At 43.8% G+C, this 23,805-nt stretch overlaps 1 protein-coding gene across 13 annotated transcripts in view; it reads left to right on the top strand.

Annotated features, from left to right (window-relative positions):
* IL1RL2 (interleukin 1 receptor like 2) overlaps nt 1-22,989 on the top strand; it is a 50,634-nt gene extending 27,645 nt beyond the window's left edge. For 5 of the 13 annotated variants that reach the window (XM_070573397.1, XM_070573396.1, XM_008538457.2 and 2 more), the window contains 5 exons: nt 4,925-5,054; nt 5,977-6,113; nt 10,366-10,509; nt 17,289-17,450; nt 19,453-22,785. In XM_070573397.1, the coding sequence (XP_070429498.1) occupies nt 4,925-5,054; nt 5,977-6,113; nt 10,366-10,509; nt 17,289-17,450; nt 19,453-19,871 (992 nt within the window). In that variant the 3' untranslated portion in view covers nt 19,872-22,785. Of the gene's footprint in view, nt 1-4,924; nt 5,055-5,976; nt 6,114-10,365; nt 10,510-17,288; nt 17,451-19,452; nt 22,786-22,810 lie in introns of those variants that run through there. The other 8 variants (XR_011526313.1, XR_011526316.1, XR_011526318.1 and 5 more) reach the window with 4 other exon arrangements.
* The last annotated feature ends 816 nt before the right edge of the window (nt 22,990-23,805 follow it).

The raw sequence follows: 23,805 nt of genomic DNA, 5'->3' as shown, positions 1-23,805 counted from the left end.
TAAAATTTGCTACGCACAATCCTACATTAAGGGAACTGTTAGAGTGTTCCTCAGCCGGAAGGAGAATGTTCCCAGAGGGTAAACCAGCTATGTAGGAGGGAATGAAGGAGCAAATATTGCTGTAAATATGTGAGTGAATCTAAATGAATCTTGACTGCCTAAAGGAATCATAATCATGGTTGTTTATGGAATTAAAAAATGTATGAAATTAGAATTCACGACAGAATTCGCCTGTATATAGGGAGAAGGGTAAATGGAATTGCATTCTAAGACTTTACATTGCTTTAAAATGGACAAAAATATCAATAATATCAGATTGGTAAGTCCAAGGATATATATTTTAATATCTAGAGTAACCCTAAAAGAATAATAATTTTTAAAATATAGGGTTACATGGAATAATAAAAAATAATCAAAAAGAAGGTAAGAGGGAATCCAAAAGAAGGCAAGAAGGAAAAGACAAATGTAGGATAGAAGCAACAAACAGAAAATATATGATATATGTATATATTAAAGATGTATGATATATAAGATATATATACATAAGATAGTTGACTTACCCTGACAAATATCACAAAATGGACTAATTGCTCCAAATAAAAAGATTGTCATACTGAATTTGAAACAAATCAAAACTCTGTGCTGTTTACAAGATGCTTGAAGATAAAAGGATAGAAAATGATATAAACACTAACCAAAATAATGTTGGTATAATTATACCAATGTCAAGGTAGATCTCAAGGCAAAAGTATTATTAGAGGTAAACTGAGATACTTCATAAAGATGAAAAGTTCAATCTTGAACCTGTAGATATGTAATAACATAACCTTAAAAATGTAAAAATACAGACAGAGAGAGAATTACAGGGAGAAATTGATAAATCTACAATGATAGTGGAAGATGTTGACAATTTTCACAGTAGCTGAGAGAACAAGCAAACAAAACATCCTATCATAATTAACAAACTGTGCCTAACAAATGGCCTAATGTTCATAAATTTCGCCGTCACCAACTGCTATAGATTATACATTGTTTCTAAGCGCAAATGAGATGTTTGATAAAATTGACCATACACTGGCCATAGAGTTAGTCTCAACAAAATCCAACAGACTGAAATCATATAACGTGTCTCAGATGACAATCCAGTAAAGTTCGAGATACATAGTAGAAAGACAACCAGAATAACCACATGGTTTGAAAACAATCAAATAAAAAAAACTTCTGAGTAGCTCATAGATCAAAATAGAAATTGCAATAGAAATCAGAAAATAATTTGAAAGTGAATGTTAATGAAAAGATATCAAAATTGATGGGATGCAAAGATTTTCTTCGAGCAAAATTTATAGCCTCGATTATAAAAAGGAAATGATTGAAACATCCATGAGCTAAGTGCTCCCCTCTAGAGACAGGAAAAGAGAAGCAAAATATACCCGGAAAATAGAGAAATGATGTGATTGTAATAGCAGAAAATAGTGAAATAGGAAATAAACATACTATTGAGTGATTAACAAAGAAAGAAGTTGGTTTTTTGAAAAATGAAATAAAATTGATAAAGCCCTGCATGACTGATTAAGAGAAGAGAGATGGCACAATCTGAAGGAAAAAGAGGCCATCAGCAAAGATCATATAGGCATTAAAAACTCAGAAAAGAATATTCGGAAAAACTTAGTGTCAAACAATTTGAAAAATTTTGTAAAACCAGCAAATTTCTATAAAAATCAACACGTAGGATCAGACGCAAGAAGATAGAGAGTTCTGAACAGTCATAACCATTAAACAAATCTGAAATCTTCCCCAAAACAAAATTCTAGATCCAAGTGGCTTTACTGGTGAATCGTACAAAACATTCCATAAAGAAATAACATCAATTTTAAACAAATTGTTTCAGAGTGTAGAAAAAGAGAAAACAATCCTTAAGTCATTTTATTCGGTCAGGAAAACCTTGACACCCAAACCCAACGAGGACATTATCACAAAGGAAAATTTCAGGCCAGTCTCACTTGTAAACACAGATGAGAACTTCTAAGACAAGTATCAGCAAATTGATGCAACGATACCTGTGGGGGATGCTACAGTGTGACTAAACTGGGCTCAAATGAAAAATGCAAATTTGTTTCACACTAGCCAATTCATCGTTTTATTTTGCATTATCAAACTAAAGGAGAAAAATTAATGCACTTACTTCAATAGATACTGAAAGGTCATTTAGAAAACTTGAACCAAGAATTCGTTATTTTAAAAATATAAGCTCTTTTAAAACTAGGAATGGAAGGGAACTTCCTGAATCTGATTTTTAAAATCTATTTTTAGAAACTTACAGAAACAGCACACTCAAGACTAAACTATTGAACACTTTTCCTTTGTTTTGAGGAAGAAGACAATCAAAATCTAACAGATTTTAGTTTTTGCAGAATTTAATGTTGATTATAACATGAATGAAAAATGCAAAGATCAAATAGTAGTCAAGACACTTTTAATGAAGAGGAACTGGATGGGAGGGCTTACGCTACCCGATTTCAATATTTATTAAAAAGTTACGGTAATTTAGACAGTCTTGTACCGGTACAAGGATAGACAATGGAGCGGAATTGAAGGCCCAGAAACAAATCTGCACATCCAAGGCACTTGATTTTGGTGAAGTCGACACTACGGAGAAGTAGGACAAATACAGCCTCTTCAATAACTGGCCCTGGGCAGTGGGATGCAATATAGGATAAAGGGCAACTTGACCCCTGTCTCACACTGTTTATAAAACATAATTTCAAGTGAATTGTAGACCTAAATATGACAAAACAATAAATTTCTAGAAAAACATCTTCATGATTGGGCTAAGTAAAGATGAAAAAAATGACATTTAAGTTACTAGTCTTGAAGGAAAAATTGACAAGTAGGACTACGTCAAAAATAAGAATTTCTGATTATTAAAAGACATTAAAAGAATGAAAAGACAAGCCTCAGACTGGAAAAAGACACTGGCGGTAAGTGAACAGAGGCCTCATATCCGGAACTATGAAGAACTCCTCCAAGGTCATAAGGAAAAGACAGCTTGGTAGAAGGAAAGACACAGCAGTTGGACAGAAAGTTTACAGCAGAGGAGCGCCACGTGGCCAATGAAGGTATAAAAACGTACTCGGCCAGGTGAAATTAAGGGAAATGCAAATTAAAGTCACAATGTGATACCAGGACACATACATCAAGATGGCCAAAATAAAATAGGCTGGCAATACCACGTATTGTGGAGCATGCAAAGCAACAGGAACTCTCATACGCTGTTGGGCAAAGGGTAAGCTGGTGCAGCCACTTTAGAAAACAGTTTGTGCATATCTTCAACTTCGAAAGAGATGCCAGTCTATGATCTATCAATTTGATTGGTAGAAGAGAATGCATACCCAACATGTACGTGGGTGTGTATATATGAAATATGCACACGGTGCCTCAGAAGGCATGCAGAGAGTTCGGAGCAACCGTAGGCACCCGAGGCAAACACTGGAAACAACATAAATGTATATATAGCAACAGCAGAGGAAATAAGTAAGTACTAGTATATTCCCTTGTCTGAGTGGAGTATAGCCACATGCAACAGCATGGATGAACACCACAAATAAAATGAAGCTAGTGGTCAGGAATGAATACATAAGTGATAAAACACAAAGTAGGGAAGGGGCACGTGTCGGGTGTCTGGGTTCTGGCAATATACTGTTTGCTTGATGGGGTGGAGTGGTGTGAATATTTGCTTTACAATAAGTCAGTAACTTCACATTAATATTCTATATTTATCACTATGTGTGTGTTATATTTCACAAAAACCTTTTTAAAAAACTTAATACCACCTAGAACAAAGAGACTTGAAGTAGACAGTTTAGAAGTAAAGTAATTTTTTTTGGTGAAGAAGATTGGCCCTGAGCGAACATCTGTTAGCAATCATAAGAATAGTTTATACTTTGAAATTCTTCATCTTCAACTCAATTCTTAACCTACCCAAATGCAGTTTCCTCTCCAACCTCTATGCAAAAATGCTTTGAGAAAGGGTGCCAATGACCTAATTATCACATCCAATTCACAGCTCCTTTTGCTTGAAGAAGATTTTCGCTGAGCTAACATCTGTGCCAATCTTCCTCTGTTTTATATGTGGGTTTCTGCCACAGGGTGGCTTGATGAGTGGTATGTAGGTCCAGGCCTGGGATCCGAACCTGTGAACTACGGGCCGCCAAAGCGGAGCATGTGAACTTAACCACCAGGCTGGTCCATACAGTAATGTTTTTTTATGTGCAGTAACTGGATGGAATTTATCAGGCTCATGGCGCAAAATAAAGTGGAAATATAAATGTATTAAATATAATTTGTGAATGTGTATGGAGGCAGGATAAGGGAATGAGGGGAAAGGGTAGGGGTCAAAACTGGTGAAGGAGATTTGTCACTGGATTTGGAATTAGAAACCCAGAGTTCACATTGCATTTCTTCCTCTAACGTGGGACTTTGGGCAAGTCACTCCATCTATCTGAACTTCTGTATTCCCATCCGTAAAATCAGGATAAAAGCACCTCCCCTTTTCTGCCTTGTAGGGTTGTTTTGGAGATATAAACTCTGAAGGGGAAAGTGTGGGTGAAATGCTTTGTAAACTGTAAAGTCCTTTGCTAAGTTTGCTAAGAGCAGAAGTCGTGTTTGTGCCCCTGATGTTGTGGAGGACATGGGGCAGAAGCTGCTGGCGTTTGGCAGCAGGTGGGTAGCTCTTTACAGTGGACATGATGGAAGCTTGCTTATCCCCATGATCCCTCTCCTGGGAGAGGATAAAGTCGATTAACCTTGTCCTCGGGAGTATTTCTGGTAATGAAAAGATATCAAGGCTCAAAAGCAAGGCGCCTTTGTTAACCAGCTTGTTTTTTATAGAATTTTCATTTCATATTTATAAATTTGCTTTTTATAGGCTCCACCCTTATTGTAGACTGCAATATAACAGACACGAAGGACAATACCAATCTACGATGCTGGAGAGTCAATAACACTTCAGTGGATATTTACTACAGTGCTTCCAGACGAATCCAAGAAGGAATTGAGTAGGTGTTTTGTTTCTCTGGCTTCCCTAACAGCTAGCAAGGATTTCTTCGTGCAAATTATTGTGGTGCGAGTACTACTCTTTTTAGATGGTTCTCACTACCCCCTCATCACTCCTTTTGGCTTTGTCTTTCAAAGACCTTCTCAGTGCTGTGTCTGGCCAAGCATCTGGTCCGAAGGAGTGTGAGGTGCTCATGTTATCAATCCCGCTTCCGTCCTAGTTGCAGAGATGAGGCAGAACATGAAGTATGGACTTCAAGCAACCAGGTCAATTTCTCTCAGTTACTGTGTAAAATCAGCCTCATTTCTATTTAGGTACGTTATGAGCTCTAGGCCTTCAAGGCTTAAAGAGCAAAGCAGCAGCAACACGGGACTTTTAGGGGAGACAGTACATAATCATTAGCTAGTTGAGTGGTATAAACATTATTTATGGTGGTAAAAATTGAGTGTTGTAAAACAAGACTAATGAAGTCAGAGGCAGAAGAACTTGTCTTGGGCTTTGCAGCCTAGTAAGTTAGGATAAGTGGAGAGAAACAGGGGGAGGCCCTTTAGGTGAGCATGGTGTCTGTAGTTAACAGCACCATGCCCGCATCACTGTCCAGAAGAAATGGCCCGGAGTGCTCTAGAGTTTCGAACTTTATTCTTCAGCCGAAAGATTATAACACAATCACGTGTTGCTTTACAATGCGGACACATTCTGAGAAATGTATCATTAAGCAATTTGTCATGTCAACATCATAGAGTGTCCTCACACAAACCTACATGGTATAGCCTACTCTACACCTAGGTTGTATGGTACTAATCTTATGGGACCTCCGTCGTATATGGGGTCCGTCATTGACCGAAATGTCATTATGTAGCACAAAACTGTATGTTGGGTAAAATAGAACTCATGTATTAATGACTGGCTCTTTTATTTTGTAGAAATGAAACTTCTTTTCAGGACCATAAGTTTTACACAGTGAACATAACCTTCTTAGAAGTGAAAATGGAAGATTATGGCCATCCTTTCACATGCCATGCTGGAGTGTCGGCAGCATACTTCGTGTTAAAACTCCCAGGTAATGTTCCAGTGGGTAACATACTGCTCAGAGTGTTCAAAATGATGGCAAGGAAATACGTTTGAAAGATGTGACATTAAACGCTCAGTGTAAGGTTACAGAGTGGTATTAAATAGAGATGCTCAATGTGAAACCTGGGGAAATTGATGCCATTTCTGACAGTGTTCTTGGACGAAGGCTGTGACTTTGTTGCAGTACACTTTGAAAGTGCCGTATTAATATATGTTGAGATTTTATGTATCAAAATTCTAGAAAAGAGTTTTCCTTTATTAAACCTGATTGTTCAACTTTTATAATCATGTGCTTGTGATTTTCAGCTTTTAATTCACTTATTATAAATAATTTGGTGTGAAAATAAAATGCCTATGTATATTTTTATCATATGACTTTGTAAAATTATCTGTAGAGGCTGAATTCTGATATTTGAGCAGGAGAGCTTCAAGCGCCATATATGTACACAAATTGCGCTCTTAACGCTGTCCAGAGTGTGGATTACCCATTGGAGGTAACTGTCTTGGCAGAGGATAGATAGCGAAACACGAAATCACAATCTTGAGAACAACTTTAAATTCTTAATGTATCAGGGGACGTGGATGAAGGACTTTGTAAGATGTTGATGTGTGGTTTACCAAGACGGCTTCTTTTTTAAATTCTATTAATATCAACTCTTTTTTTTTTGGCTAGCTACATGCACAAGAGAGGGCTTGAATTTGCCAGTGTCCCTTAAGGATCAGTCAAACCCACGTTTGCTTGCCTCTGGCTCAAGTCCTACCAGAAATGTTTTTCGATAACTTAACGTAAAGCTTTAGTTTGGTGGCTGCTGTGTGGAGCCAGCAAATGTGTCTTTGCCCCGCCAGGATCCTGGACTCGTGAGTGTCCGTCACCTGCCTTTGAATAGCAGTGCTCAGGGGTATGTCCACAGCAGCTTGCAGTCCTGAGGTGGGCTCATTCTAGACCTCATTTTCGTGACCTTCAGGTCAGGTCATTTCCAAGACCTCTGTCCCAGCTGCCTTCACTGGGAGTGAGTACGCAGCACCTCCTCTCCTCACTCTGGACCCACGGGGAACCCTCTTAGGTTGCATCGGGCAGAAGCAGCCTTGGACTCATCAGCCACCACTGTCCCTTTTTCCTCTTCTCAGGGCTTTTCCTTGTCATAGGAAGTCACTTTTGATCGCTTTTCCCCTAATCAATCTTGTGCCTCCCATCTCTTTCTGGGGCACATCTGGGTGATTCTTGAGGTTTTATCATCAGTGCTGCTCTTTCTGCATTCTCGTCCCTGATGATCTCTCTTACTCTCATGGCTTCAGCTGTCAACCCTGTGCAGGTGCAGACAGATTCTGCATCTCCAACTGTATTCTTCCTTCCCGTAGGACAGGCCTGCATTTCCGACTGCCTACTGGACTGATTCTGAACTTTATGTAAAGAGAATTATACAGTATGTTTTCTTTTATGTCTTGCTTCTTAGTTTTATGGGGTTCATCGATGTGTCAGTGATGTAAAATGTGGCTGTAGTTAATTTATGGTCTTTGCTGAATCCTATTCCGTTGAATCAGTCAGTCACAATTCATCCATTCTGCTATAAATATGTCGTCATTTGAGTTGTCTCCAGTTTGAGATAGTTAACAAATGATGCTGTGCTGGATATTCCTGTGTGTGTGTCCTGGTACTCATGCAGAAGCATGCATCTGTCATTAAAAGTAGAATTTCTAGAAAGAGTACCTCAGGGTCCACCCCAAAGAAAACAGAGAGAGCTGATTGTGGCATGACTGGGAGATTGCAGGAGACCTGAAGTGGCTAGGACTGAAATCTGTCTCAATCTAGAAGTTTGAGATCTTTGTTTAGTAGCCTAGACTGAAGATGACCAATATGGGTTTCCATGTCAGTACTGACTACCTGGAAGCACTGTGCTCAGAAGCACTCTGCTCAGAAGGATTCACCAGGCTCAGGGTAACTAATACCGTAATCCATTAACACTTGCTGATCACGCAGGAGGAGGCGGGGTGGATGGTCTCCTTTGTTTTAAGTCAGTTAGGAAACCTGTGCTTGCTAAATTCGTCTTTGTTCCTATCAACACTTACTTTGTATCTCACATTCAATGTATTTTTAGACATGTGCACTGTTTTGTTTCCCATAACTTCTTAGGAACATTACCCCCTTAAATCCAAGTCTCGTGTTTGGTTTACTTGTGGCCAGAAGTAAGGTTACAGCTTCTCCATTTGACTTCCTTATTTTTGTTGAAGACACCTCCAGAGTTGAATCTTTTTTGCTTTGTCTGAGCAGGGTCACTAGAAAGTTGTTTAGATCGGGTGTGCTCTTCTGTGAATTCCTGTTAATCACTGTTGTCAGCTACCATCTCAGTTTAAGGCTGATGGTAGCCATATGGACCCAAATGGTGAAGACCAGCTTTAACAGGACCTTCAACATGGCCCCTGGGGGCTCATCAGTGAGTTTCCCACTTGTTTCAATTCCAAAACTCATACTCCCTTTGAACTTATTCATTAATTTCCTGTTTCCAATTTCCTCGACTTTGAGCTCCTTTAAAGAGCGGAGGGTGTCAACATTCCTGAATATGATGCATGATCAGCTCAAGAATTTCAAGCCGTCACTCCAGGCTACAGGGCCTTCTGGGATCTAATAGCTGCGTGGGCATGGTCTTCTTTCACAATGTTTACAGTACCAAGATCCCTGAAGCATACATTAAAGTCTACCAGACCCAAGGGGAGAGGTGGCACTCTTGCTCCAAGAGCCAGGAAAGGGCAGAGAGAAGTAGAGAATGGGAGGGAAGGGAGAATCCATCTAATATTTAGAAGCCAGAGGTTCAAAGCAGTGGTCAGGGTCCGTCTCGGCACCAGTGTGCAGGCAGATCCACTCAGCTGCGCTGGGACTTAATCAATGGATTGATTTTTCTTCAGCACGGAATGTGTTTTTAGTTATTGTGCTTTCTTATGCCGTGTATTTAAAGACAAGCAATAGTACATAAGCATGTCCTTGCCCTCAAAATGTTTGCAACAAGGTGTGGCCTAGGGCCAGTTGTGACAAGCTCTTCGATAAGCATTTAAAAAAATGAAAGTACTCTGGGGGTTCAAAGTAAGAGAATTTCCCCTTCCTCCTGTCCCCAACACTTTCTGGTGGGGCGGAGGATCAGAGGGAGCTGATGAAAGAAGTGGCGTGTGTGGTGGCTTCTAAGAACAGGTTCCCCTTTTCTCCTGCTCTCCTTCCTAGAGGCTCCGTCTTGGGCAGCACAGGTTTGGGCTGCGGTAAGGGAGAGAGCAGTGCTGTTCCTCTTCTCAGACATGTGGGAGCCTGTTCTCGGTGACTTGGAGTTCCAGAGGAGCTGGTTCTGCTCCTTGGCCACCTCCTGCCCACTGCTTTTGCCATAATTGCTCTGCAGCGTGCTCACAAAGCAGAGCAGGGTGTCAACGCCCTTCCTGAGCTGTGTCTCTGACAGGCGCTCAGCCAGGAGTCTGCTGGCACAGAGAGGATGAAGGGGGAGTCTGGCTGTTGACCAGTGTAGTAGAGGCAGCAGAGATGGCTTCCAGGGGAGGCAACTGATGGCTCTTTATTTATGACTCGAGTCCTGCTGCTGGGTTTTGAGTAAGTGGGAAAGCAGTTATAACAGTGTTACAATCAAGAATGTGCCACTGGGCCGGCCCCGTGGCCGAGTGGTTAAGTTCGCATGCTCAGCTTCTGCAACCCGGGGTTTCACTGGTTTGGATCCTGGGCGCAGACATGGCACTGCTCATCAGGCCACGTTGAGGCAGTGTCTCACATGCCACAACTAGAAGGACCCACAACTAAAATATACAACTATGTACTGGGGGCATTCGGGGAGAAAAAGCAGAAAAAAAAAAAAGAAAGAATGTGCCACAGAACCACCTGGAGAACTTTCCCAATGAACGTGCTCAGACTCCCTCTCTGGAGAGTCTACTGTGGACCAATAGGACCTGACCAGGAGTGTTTCGACAGCATTCCTCGTGCAATCGGAGTCGTGCTGCATGGACTTTTGGGTGCTAGGGTTCTGCAGAATTTCCCTCCCCAGGTTCCCAAGAGCACTCGTTTCCTAAAACTCGTGGTCCAGACCAGGTTGTTCTACTCCCATACCTGTTATTTATCTGTAAAGAAATATTTAAGCAGTATCCTCATTGACATCGAATACGTTTCCATTTGTCATTTGTACCGTGATCTGTAGTAAAGTGTATAATTGACTCTTTGTATTATTATTATATTATTTTTCTTTTGCTGTCATTTGTAGTTCCAGATTTTCGAGCTTACCTTATAGGAGGGCTTGTCGCCTTGACAGGGGTGGTGGTGTCTGTCTTGTGCATCTACAACATTTTTAAGATCGACATTGTACTTTGGTATCGAAGTGCCTTCCGTTCCACTGGGACCATAGAAGGTAAGTGTGGGTGACCACTGAAAAATGCCTCATAATTGGTATCTGCTCACCCGTATAAGCTTTGTAAATATACTTTATCATATAAGGCAGGAGGGAAGGAAGGAAGAAAGGAAGGAAGGAAAGAAGGGAAAATGATGAGAGCTGGCCTCACGGAGTGCTGTAGGAGCAACTGAGTCAAAGTCAGGAAAGCACTGAGCGGGGACCTGGGGCACAGGGGGGCTTCTTTGCCATCTGAAGATCCAAGCAAGCTGCCCCTGCCGCTGTGCCCCGGGGTTTCTGTCTGGTCCGTGGAGCCGTGTCTTGCCGGCGCTGTTCAGCACAGAATCACCCCAGTGTGAGCTGGGAACTGTGAAGAGCAGGCATTTCCCACCGCTGGGGTTTAACTCTCTGTACTGTTCTCTTTTTGTCTCAGAATGATATGCTCTATTAAGGCCTTGAAAAAAGTAACAAATCTACTTTAAAGTCCCCTAATTGGATGAAAAAGTTAGCACTAAGCTGGGAGAAGTCTGTGCAGCTCACACGTGTGGAGACACACAAGTGTATGTATGCCTTTCAAGCCCAGAGACCTGCAGCGTTAACCAGAGCGGAACTCGGGGAAGAGGACGTTCGTGCACGTGTCACGAGTCCCTATTCCAGGGAAGGGCATGATTCTCAATAGGGGCCTGCTTGCTCATAAAAAAAGCAGAGTACACATTGTTGTCCACAGGTTTGATCAACATAGATGTCCTAACTTGGATTTTATCCTCAGTTAAAGCTCGGAATTCCAAACAGGCAACCCTTGAGCAATGTGGGAAGCAAGGAGGTCTTTTTTGATGACAAAATTCAGTTGTGGAAATCTGGCTTTGCGAGTGCAATGCAACCAAAAGCTCCTCCAGTGCTGCAGACAGTCAGATCGGACGTGGTGTTTCTATTTTGGGCTGTGGTCCCTGCAGAGGGCGCTTTGCATCAGCCACGCTGTGACTGTGCTCTGCCTGCGTCTGTTCTAGAAGAGACTTTATTCACCATCACTTGTCTCTTCTGACATGTGGGAGTGAGTGGCTCGGCTGCAGACTGACAGGGGTGTGCAGGACTTAGGGGCTGTCCTGGAATTCTGGCCCGTGGGTTTCTCACTCCCTGACTCACTGCGACTCCCAGGATCGTGAGTACTGAGAGTGTGGGGAAGTGCCTGACAGTGAGGTCAAGTTTAGCAGGAAGAGAAAAAAGGAGTAGTGACTCACCCTGAGCAGAGTGAGCTGAGCCCACGAGAGAGTCAGGGAGCCCCACCCTCTGCCGAGACTGGGCTGCAGCCCGAACGCGGAACCAGTAGGCTGAGGATCCAGAGATCAGAGCTCACAGTCAGGCTCCCTCTTTTTCATCCTTCAGAAAAGTACGTGTGCGCTTCCTGAGTAAATTCTCTACCGCTCGATCTGTGAGAACTATCCTGTAATTCTCCTTTGAGTATTGACTTTCACAATGAGCTACAGATGAGTCCCGGACGCTCTTTCCAGTTTGTCCCCTTGAGGATATTTTCTGAGTTATCTGGGAACAGTGGAGTGATGGACGGCAAAGACAAATGAGGAGAGAGACATGGCGTCCTTATGAGAAGTTGTTTACTCCAACTAGATTAGTCAAGCTGTATAACATGACTAATAATTAGGTGTATATATTCACAGTTTTAAGGATCATCGACAGGCCTGGCTAAAGTCCATGAGTTCTGTATGTTCTCTATTAAAGTCATAGGAGGTAATTTAAAACTTCTCCTGCCAGGTGTGCCCGCATGTACAAAATATAAGGATCAGTTTACGATTCTACTAGAGAGGTGTGTATATGCCTCACTTGATTCCAAACAGGTTTGTGAAGAATGTACATGTAGAACAGAGTGACTAAAACAAAAACAAAACAGGTACAGTGAGCAAGGGTAGAATGGGAAAATACAGCCAGGATAGATGTAATGAGAAATCTTGGACAGTTTTTAAAGGTGAGCTCACTTTAGAAGTAAAAGCAACAGCAGTTATAACATTCATTGCATACCGTTCACAAATACCTTTCAGCACAGGGCTTTTTTTGGGACAATTTTCCAAGGAAATCTTTTTTCGGGAGTCCTCATTTTTAAAGGGTGTGATGTAATGAACCTTGCATTTGCAACAACATTCCTATGGCAAATGTAACAGATTTTATGTGGCTTTTCTTCTAGCGTCTTCTAAGCATGTTAGGGCTAAAACACCAAACCTCAGGCAATTCAGTAAAAGCACTTACCCGAAGGCCTAATTGAGTCTGTCTGATATTTCCACTCGTCCAGTTTGATCAGGTTTAAAATTTAGCAATATCATATGGAAAGAAAGTAGGGAATTTAGAAAAATCTTTAGGCAACTTTTCGTAAATAAATGCAAATAAACTTTTGTATTTTTGCTAACAGCCAGTAAAGTCATATGTAGATGCTTTAACATCAAAAGTAGGGCTGAATCTCTTTAGAAAATGAGAAGAGCTTAGTCAGAACCTGGGTAAACAGTCACCCTGCACTATGAAGAGGTGGGCTGTGTGAGTATCTGCCAGCAGGACCCACCTTCCTCAGAAAACTCACTAGCGGGTCTACAGTTTTGCAATTTTCTTGATGAAACAGACAGTTGGGGGGTGTCCAACTCATCGTTATTTGTTGCTATTCATTGTTATTTCTTCAATGGCTGAGAAGCAAATTACCTCAAAACTTCATGGCATAAAACAACCGTTTATTTTGCTTGTGGATTCTGTGACTCAAGAATGCAGACAGGCAGAGTGAGGATGCCTGTCTGGGGCCTCAGCTGGAGGGCTGGCAGCTAGGGGCCTCAGCTCCCCTCCCTGGGGGGCTTCTCCAGGCAGCCTGTGTGGGCTACTTAGGCTTCCTCACAGCATAGTGACTGGCTTCCAAGGGCTAGTGTTTCAAGAGCAACAGAGCCAGGTAAAAGCCATATTGTCTTTTATGACTCAGACTCTGAATTTCTGATATTAATTCTACCACATTCTGTTTGTGAAGGCAGCTATGGAGTCCTGCCCAAATTTAAAGGAGTGGAGAGAGATTCCACCTCTTTCTGGGGATGTGGCAAAGTTCTGAAAGACCATGTGAGACTGGAAGTGTTCCTAGGGCTATTTTTGGAAAATACAGTCTGACACAGATGCCCAGGACGACTCAGGGAGAGGCTGTGTGAAGTGTCCTGCTCCCAGTTCTGTCTCAGCCACCCCAGAGGGAGTGGGGGACTTGAGTTTGAATCAAGACTGCACCTGCCAGCTGGGAGACTTTGGAGAAATCATGTGGCCTCGTTGGTCCCAACCTCCTTGCTTGTCATCTGAGGATATGAGTCAACTGTGAGGGGCAAAGCCATGAAGTCCCGGCATGCAGTTGCCTGAGAGTACCCTTCAAACCAGCAGCTGAAGCAAAAAGTAAAATGGCTACATCTTGATCTTCTGCTATGTTGGTCAGTGAATCACGAACTGGTCATTTGAAAGTGACAAGAACCCATGCATTTTGAGAACAAGTCAGGAACGAGTCATATTTTTACCCAAAAAGCTTAGTCAGAAAGAAAAAAAAAGATGGCCAAAAGATTTCTATATCTTCAGTTGTTCAAAGGTGTGAGATTCTCTGGCTGCCAAGTCTCATCAGTCTCTGCGTTTTCACTTTGCGCAGCAGGAGAGCCTGTATCCTCAGATGCCTGGCTGAGCATCAGGAAGCATGGAATGCTGCCAAAGAGGGAATTCACTCAGCAAAAATGTGGTTTTTTTTTAAATCAGTGGGAATAAAAGGGAAACAGATTAAGAGAAGAAAGACACCAGTGGCAGGGCCTGGGACAGAGGTGGCCATGGACCCGGACGTTCACTGTAGTTTAGAGACCAGGAAATACTGCATTTACCAGGGAGGATCCATGAGGTGACAAATACAGTGTCAACCCAACCAGTCCTTTATCATAAAAGGATAAATATTTTATTTTTAGATGCAGAAATTTAATTTCTTCCTATAAAGTTTAGAAACATAAGGACTTTATGAAATTTTTCCATTTTATATACATATATATTTTATATATTTACATATATCTCTATATATATAGATCCATCCTCTGACTTTAGAAAGTTAAGTATATGACATTAAATTTTAAACAGGAAAATATCCACTTATAGGGTGGCAGTACAGACTAGTGACATTTAAGACATTCCGCAAGGAGTTTCAGCTGGGTTAGGTTTTTGCCAACTCTAGACACAATTAGCCATCCCTTTAGTACCTGCCCTATAGCCCTAATTTAATTAAACGCTGAATCTGTTCATGATCCAGAACTTCTCTGTCCCCCACATAGACACAAGATCTTTGAGCCGCTGTAAAATCAAGCTCCGTGCAGACATTTGGCGGGAACTGATGGAGGTCCCTCTGCACCAGAGCCTGCTCCAGGCGCTGAGGGTGGAACAGGAGCCAGACAAAGGCCCCCTCTCACACAGCCTCGCGTTATGATGGGGGCGTGGGTAGACAGAGAAGGAGTTCGCATGCGTGTTCATGTGTGTGTGCTTGCATGTTGCCATTTTCCACAGGATGGCCAGGGATGGTGAGCAGAGACCTGAAGGCTGGCAGTGCTTGGTGTGAGAATCAAGGGGATGAGGAAAGGCTCCATGTAAACTCTGAAGTTCCGTTCACATTTTAGCTACTGCTATTTAGATGAAAACTAGAAGAATACAAGATTTCCTTCATTAGGCTTAGAACCACCTGTCTCTTCAAGTCTGTCCATCACACAAACTTCCAGAGAGGAAATAGAAAAGGATGGCTTGCCTCCCCAGTTCCCACTCGGTTGGCTTTGAATTTCCAGACAGCCCGAGTGTGAGGATCACGGTTTCGGATGAGACGCCCCGTGAAGCCCGGAGCCCTGCTAAAGCTCCATGCTCGTCCCTATGCCCCCTGAGTAGGGCGTAAATATCCCCCGTTCATCCCTTCTCAAGCTGTCCCCCTTCGCGTCCTGTTTACCCGCCAGTTCCGGCTTCTCATTTTTTTCCTAGACCCTCCCCACCCTTTAAAATCCAGGAGCTGTGCCTCGTCCTCTGTGAATTTTTTTCCAGAACTCCTACTGTAGGGAATTTTCCTTTCTTTCTGTCTCTCTGTTCATGCAGCCTTTTGTGACCGTTTAGGGCCTTATGTTGTTTTTATTTCTAAGTCTATGGCCGGTCTGCATGGTTAGATCTTGCGTCTTGTTCGTCTGCACACTAGCGAGCACGGTGACTGTTATTTGTGGTTGTGCCATAAGCACGTGCTCGTTCTGGTGATGATGTCGTGTGCTCCTGCACTTGACGTCTCAGTACCCCCAATGTGAGAATGAGAGCCTACGGGGTAGGAAATCTGAACTGTTGTTGACAAGTTGCTGGAGGCTCCCTGTGGACAAGTCTGAAACTTGAAAACTCCGGGGGAACCCAGTCATGGGGGGCCCACACTTTTGTGAGCTTTACCTCCAGGAGCCGGACCAGGTTCTGACAGTAAATATTGGAGAAAAATCTCTTTGTGCTTCTGGCAGGCGGAGGGGAAAAAGAACCACTTTGAAATAGGAAAGAGCACTCTGGTCGTCTTAACAAGGCCTGCCCTCGGGAGAACTAGTTAAGGAGAGCCTGGCTTGCTGAGGTCTTATCAGAGTCTAACGGACCTGGGGGAAGGCAAGTACTCAACTGCAGCCGGCTCTGGCCATCCTGCTCCACTTAAGGGGGGAGGAAAACTGAGAAACATGTGTGAAGTTCACGGTCCAGAGGCTGAGGCTCCCTGAGAGCCTGCGAGCTGATCGTGGGGCTCCCCACCCCCCCCGCTCCCCTCCCCCCCCACATTACTAACAGCTCGTCTACTGCAGGTCCTTTTACCTGGTACCTCAGGTTTGGCTCTCCAGAACTACTTACAAGGCATATTAAAAGGAAAAAAAACACAATTTGAAGAGACAGAGCAAGCATCAGAACCAGACATGGCAGGGATGTTGGAATTGTCAGACTGGGAATTTAAAACAACTATGACTAATGTGCTAAGGGCTCTGATCAACGACATAGGCAGCAGGCAAGAACAGATGGGCAGTGTAAGCAGAGAGACAAAAGTCCTGAGAAAGAACCAAAAAGAAGTGAGAGAAATTTAAAAAACCACTGTAAGAGAAATGAAGGATGCCTCTGATGGGCTTGTTAGTAGACTGGCGATGGCTGAGGAACGAATCTCTGAGCTTAAAGATATCTCAGTAGAAACCTCCAAACTGAGAAGCAAAGAGACCACAGATTGAAATAAACAAAACACACAAACAGAATAAAACATCCGCGGACTGTGGGACAGCTGCAAAACGTGTGATATGATGTGTAATGGGAATACCAGAAGGAGAAGACAGCAAGGAAGAGAAATGTTGGAAACACTAATGACTGAGAATTTTCCCCAGATTAACGGCAAACACCAATGCACAGATCCAGGAAGCTCAGAGAAGAGCGAGCAGGATAAATACCAAAGATACGACACCCAAAGAAAACCAAAGACAAAGAAAACAGTCCTAAAAGAAACCAGAGGGAAAAACCCACCTTGCCTGTATAGAAACAAAGGTCAGAATTACATCCAGCTTAGAAACCGTGTAGCAAGAAGAGAGTGGAGAGAAATATTTTAAGTGCCGAGAGAATGCGATGCTTAGTGTGTCAGTGCTTGGTGCCAAGTCAGCCGACTGGGCGCCCTGAAGTCCTTGAACCCAAGCAGAAACGACATCATGGTAGCAACTCAGGTTTTCACTTTGTGACCATAAGAGAATTTGGCCGGAATAATTCCATAAGCTGCCCCATTTCCTTTTCAGATGGGAAGCTGTATGATGCCTATGTCTTATACCCCAGGCCTCAAGGAGAAAGCCAGAGCCATGATGTGGACACGCTGGTGTTGAAGATCCTGCCCGAGGTGCTGGAGAGGCAGTGTGGATATAAGTTGTTTATATTTGGCAGGGATGAATTTCCTGGACAAGGTATGTGTTAAGTGAGGCATAAAAATAGCAAATGAATAAAAAAGAAAGGAATCTCTTCTTTCCTTTATTATTTATTTATCCAAAAATTTTTTTCCAGCTTTATTGAGATATAGTTGACACATGACATTGTGTAAGTTTAAAGTGTACGTGTGGATTTGATACAGATAAATTGCAAAATGATGCCACCATACTATTAGCTACCCCCTTCACCCCATCAACATCGTTAGCATTTTACCATTTCTTTTCGTGGTAAGAACATCTGAGATCCACTCTCGGCAACATTCAAGTGTGTGAGACAGTATTATTAGCTGTATCTCTGGGGTCTTCCTTAGCTCCTTCCTTCGCTGGACAAATGCTGGGGACTCTGCTTGCCTTCCCACGAAACCGGGGAGCCCTTTACCAGGGCCTCCCTCCCGGCCAGCCCCGGGCCCAGGGGTTTAGGATCTGCATCTCTTCTCTCATTAGGCTCCTTCCTGCAACAGAGTAACTGGGACTCGTGGTTGAAATAATGTGAGTCTCACTTTGGAGGAAGGGTATGGCTAACCGATTCACGTGAACAGGGGTCAATGACACAGCCTCGGCAGAGAGACCAAGGGGAGACAAGTGGTCATCCGCCCTCATGTCCTTGAGACTAACTGTGGAATATTTTCAGTCTGAATATGTAAATCAGCTCATGTTTAAAGCTAATTTTATAAACCTCAAGCTCCTTCTCCCCATACCCCCCTACCTAAATAAAATAGAAGTTCTTTATTTACTGTTCCCACTTAGTAGTAATGTGGCCCTGGGCAATGCAGTTAACATCTCTGAGCCTCAATTGTCTCGTCTGTCGAATGGGGATGAGAATGCTTCCTTGCCTCAGATGAGAGAATTAAATGAGGAAAAACCTGAGCAGGCACTGGTATGGAGCGTTTTAGTGCATGCTAGATCCCCTAGAGAGGGAAGTTTCCTTCTTGTCCTGGATTTTCTCTGTCTTTGAAGACAACATAGCAAATGGCTGAAATTTGAAATAAACATCCTTTTCTAGTCACCAGGAAACCAAGATTACTAGCACTGGGTAGCGGCCTATTCTGAGTCATTTTAAGAAGTTTCCAAGTACTTTGATTCGTAGGCTGTTCACATCCACAGCGAGACCACAGCTCTGTCCAGGCCCACACCTTTCGAGTTATGACATCATCCTCCTGGAGGAGGCGAAAATGTGATCAGTGCTTGCCATAAACACATGGAGGAGCACTTATTTTATCAGTATATTGATATCGATTCATTCTCTAATGCAACAAATACTTTTTGAGCACCTGCCATGGGCTAGGAAATGTTCTGGGCACTAGAAATAGAAAAATAAACCAAAGAGAAGAAGCTCCTCTTGGGGAGGTTACAGTTCATTCTTATATCCTAACAAGAAGGAGGATATGACACTTGGTCTTTATTTCTAAAAAAAGACCAGGTTTTATCCACAGCTGGATATTTCAAGACCCCTCCTTTCCCCAAGAAATCATCGGGGTGTGTTATTTGGTTTTGAGTTAGAATTATAAATCCTGGTCATTTAAATAGCTAGAAAACACAAATCAAGATTAACACAAGACTCGAGCTAGCCACATTTTTCCTATACTTTTAAAATCTATTTATTTTTTTAAAATGTGCTCCTCATCTAAAATATATGAGACTTCAGCTGAGTGTGGGCATACAAAGTTAGGTGTGAAAGAGCCTTGTTCTGAGCTGTTCACATCTGTGGGTGGAGCCAGAGGGCTGGGGATAGCGACATACCAACAACTACCTACCAAAACACATCATTCCTGAATGCAGAGGACCAGTTTTTCAGGGAAAGTCAGGAAGTTTCACAGAGGAGACGATGTGTTAAAAACTTTTGTTAATCCATTCCTGACTGAGCGTGTCTTTTTTAAAGTCTATTTTTGCTGCTTCACACCCATTTCTAATTTCTCAATAGTGTGAAGGTCCAGGCTCTTTTAATCATGAGATATTCTGCGCCTTCTTTCTCTATGTCCAGCTGTGGCCAATGTGATTGATGAAAACATTAAGCTGTGCAGGAGACTCATCATCATCATAGTCCCCGAATCGCTGAGCTTTGACCTACTGAAGAACATGTCAGAAGAACAAATCGCAGTCTACAATGCTCTCCTCCAGGACGGGATGAAGGTCATTCTGATTGAACTGGAGAAAGTCGAGGACTATACATCCATGCCAGAGTCAATTCAGTACATCAAACAGAAGCATGGGGCCATCCAGTGGAGTGGGGCCTTCACAGAGCAGTCACAGTGTGCCAAGACCAAGTTCTGGAAAAAAGTGAGATATCACATGCCACCCAAAAGGTATCGACCACTGTCTCCTGTCCAGCTGCTGAAGCGCACGCCCTGCGACCTCACGGCTGGCACGTGGGAGGCCAGCGTGGGCTTCATCACCCCGTGATGGAGAGTTTGTCATCACAGGGTGGCTCACAGCTGGACAAGGATGCATTGTACTTGGGATGTCTGCGTGAAGCTTGCCGTTGTGTACTTGTGAGAGGGCCTGTGTTGGTTTGCTTGTTATGATCAGAGCTGCTTCTTTAGGGAAAGACATCACCTCCCCAGAAAGCCCTCAGTAACCTGTCGGCTCTGAACACTCATAAACAGTCGCTGAACATGGAGTAGCTTTAGCATGTGGGGCCCTGGAGAAGAGGACACGGAGGGTGTAGAGCTGCAGTCAGATGGCAGGAAATTTAGCACAGGATGTGGCACCCTTTTGGGGGTGGAGATGGGAACCTGGGCGGTCATGGGCTTGGGGAGGGCTGGCGAGGATAATGGCACTTTTCTCATGCCTGACCGGTGTCCACAGGGCCCTGTTCCTCAGGGAATATTTGCTGTGTCTATGACCCCCTCTCACCTCTCTAGTGCAAATAAATAGCTGTGACCACAATCTTAGCACGTCGATACTGGAAGTGACTTAGAGGTCACCTAGACCAGTGGGGACCAACTGTGGTGCCACCCGATTGCCCTTCAGTCACCCTCCCTGGGGGCCTTGGGGTGCCATGCTTTGGAAGACTTCATCTGTCAAATCAAAGTAAGTAACAATTCACTTATTTTCCAGTGGGGCTGTGTCAGCCAGAATTCTGCACAATGTGCTTGACGACATCAAGCCTTAATAGGTGGCCTGCTATGATCTGAGTGTTTGTGTCCCCCAAAATTCCCATGTGGGAATCCTAATGCCCAATGTCATGCTGTTAAGAGGTGGGGCCTTTGGGAGGTGATTAGGTCATGAGGGTGGAGCCCTAATGAACGGGATTAGTGCCCTTATAAAAGAGACCCCACAGAGCTCCCTAGCTCCTTCCACCACGTGAGGATTCAATGAGAAGTCTGCAGGCTGGAAGAGGGCCCTCACCTGACCATGCTGGCACCCTGACCTCAGACTTCAGCCTCCAGAACTGTGAGAAGTAAATGTCTATTGTTTGTAAGCCACCCACTGTGTGGCATCTTGTTATAGCAGCTTGAATGGACTAAGGCGTGGCCCTCATAAAGAGTAGTCACTGGAATGGGTCAGGATGGGCAGGATGGGAGATGGGGGCAGGCAAGGGGGCGCAGGAGGGGTGAGTTGAGAGAACAGTGTCCCTGGTATGGAGGGAGGAGCTCGCTGGGTTGGGAGGAACAGGACCGGGTGGCCTGGGCCCTTCCTTCACAGGCACGGATGGTGTGCAGTGTCTGGTGGGCTTTTTGGTGATAAGGACCCCACTCCAGTCCTTTAGAATTTATGTTCCAAGGTGACCTAGGATCACACATTTGCTGATCATCATACTCAGGTCCTCACTCGACACCAACCTATTCTTTATTTTATCTAACATTTGCTTTTTAAAAAGGTTTTAATTGTGGTGAAATATACATAACACAAGATTTACCATCTCAACCGTTGTTAAGTGTACAGTTCCGTGGCACTGAGTACATTCACGTTGTTGTGCAACCATCAGCACCGTCCGTCTCCAGAACTTTTTCATTTTTCTCAAATGAAACTCTGTCCCCATTAAACACTAACTCCCATTTCCCCTCCCCCAGCCCCTGTCGACTTTCTACTTTCTGACTCTATGAATTGATGACTCTAGGTACCTCACGTTAGGGAATTGCGCAGTGATCATCTTGCTGTGACATCACTCAGCATAATGTCCTCAAGGCTCACCCATAATTTTTACTTTTCGTTCCACTATTCTTACCCAGCGCCTCCCTCCCTTCATTCTTCCCTCTTGAAGGGTACAGTGAGGGGGGAGCAAATACTCTATTTCATTGCAGGGGCAGGGGACAACCCCCAGAAGTGATTCGCTCATTCAGATCCTTCTAATCAGATGTTTGTAATTTCTTTTCGTCTTGGTTTCTCTCTCCAACGTGGGAATCAAATTCCTCATGGAGTAAAATAAGCTGTTTCTCATGGTCCACTCTAGAGGAAAATGATGGCTCCTAATGTGTGCCTCACTCCGTCCCCGTTGTCCTCGCCTGGTCTTTTCTTCTCTGGGTGAGGACCTGGAGACTGTCTGCGACGCTGGAGAAGGCTCAGTGGTCGCGGATGTCTGAATGGCACTCTGCCCTTTGCTTGTCTTTCATGGAGCTCGTATTACAGTGCCTGGCTCATGGGATGTGGACACACCAGATGGCCTCCTGAGAGCAGCTGACACCGTCTCTGGCCATTTGACTGACCCCAGGCAGGAACATCTGGGCTTCAGTAAGTGAGTGGTCCTTGACTGGTGACTTGGTGAGGATTTGGGGAATCACGCCCATTCTGATTTGGGAATATTCCCTAGCCTTCCTCTTCCTTCTCAGCCTTTTCTCTCCAGCGGGTGGAGAGAGACAGAGCAGCCCCAGAGGCAGGAGAGAAGGTGAGCCCCTGGGATGCGTCCTTGCAGGGGCTCTCATCATGCCTGTGAATTTCAGAAAACTGTAGCATCTTCTCCAGCGAAAAGACACTTATAAATGGATGACCTCATCCACAGGACACCAGTGAAGGCTGTCAGAAAAAAGAAAGCCAGCCCAGCAGAAGCAAAGGTATTTTCTGAAAATCTATGACTTACGGGACGTCAGCACTGTTGGTGAATTCTTCGACTGGGTTTTTTTTCTTTTAAGTCAAAAAGCTTCCCTCTGGGGCTGGCCTGTGGTGTAGTGGTTAAGCTCAACGTGCTCTGTTTCAGTGGCCTGTGTTCAGTCAGGGGCGTGGGCCTACACCACTTATCAGCCAAGCTGTGGTGGCGACCCACATACAAAATAGAGAAAGATTAACCACAGATATTAGCTCAGGGCAAATATTCCTCAGCAAAAAGAGGAGGATTGGCAACAGATGTTGGCTCAGGGTGAATCTTCCTCAGCAAAAAGATTAGAGAACAGATGTTAGCTCAGGGCAAATCTTCCTCAGCAAAAAACCAAAAAGAAACAAAAAAAACCTTCCCTTCCTCCCATATGTCTTATGTTTCTTTTTGTTTAAAAGTATGTAAATATGTATTATTAATGCAATAATTTTAATGAATTATATAAAAAAATTGTAATTTTATTGTTATTAAAATCTGTTTTATGTTCTCTGTAAGAAGATTCTTTTCTCAAGGGTACTGGCATTTTGCATGTTTGGATCCTGTGTCTGTGTTTTTGATTTGACCACGCTGTCCTACTGTCAGACGTGCTCTCATCTGGGATTGTAAAACACAGCCACAGGTTTTAAAAGATGGATGAGGCTTGTCCTACAGCAGAAAGCCCTGTCCTTTTCAACAGTGGCCTCTTTTGGTAATTTGAGGAAAGCTATGGATATCTCCCTAGAAAAAATGTACATACACACCACATTTGGGCTACAATTTCAGAAGGTGGATGGAATTTTTCAAGTTCGTCCCTGGGACTTTACAGCAGGTCCACAGGCACAGGGATAAGGACCCTGCCGTAGAGGGTCTTTGGTTTCTGGATTTATAAGATGCGACCCCAGAATTGTACAGGAGTCCACACAGAGCTCCAGTGAGAAGCGTGTCAGTGAGTGAGTTGCTCTGGGCCCTGCGGTGGGGAAGTAACACGGACTTGGAATCCCCGTGGTGTTTTAACACCGTCTAGCCCAGAGCTCCTTCCTGGCCTGCCACAGACGCCTCACAGCTCCCTGAGCATCTTCATTCCTGGGAAATGTCCTCCTCGTGTGGCCAGGGCCTCAGCCTTACCTGGCACCCCAGTGTCCCGGCGTGCTCTGTCCGTTTGTCTGGGTGCCACAATGGGGAAAGACTGGGAAAACGGCTCTAGTCCAGGTGGCCGGTACTACTTACCAAAGGGGAAACTGAGCCGGGGGAGTGAAGCGACCGAACAAGAAACACTCAGTTATCTGTGGCAGAGTGGGATATGCACTGTGGCTCTGACCCCAGCGC

The sequence above is a fragment of the Equus przewalskii genome, chromosome 14 (assembly GCF_037783145.1).
Source record: "Equus przewalskii isolate Varuska chromosome 14, EquPr2, whole genome shotgun sequence".
NCBI lineage: Eukaryota > Metazoa > Chordata > Mammalia > Perissodactyla > Equidae > Equus > Equus przewalskii.
This window is presented reverse-complemented; position numbering and strand designations above follow the sequence as displayed.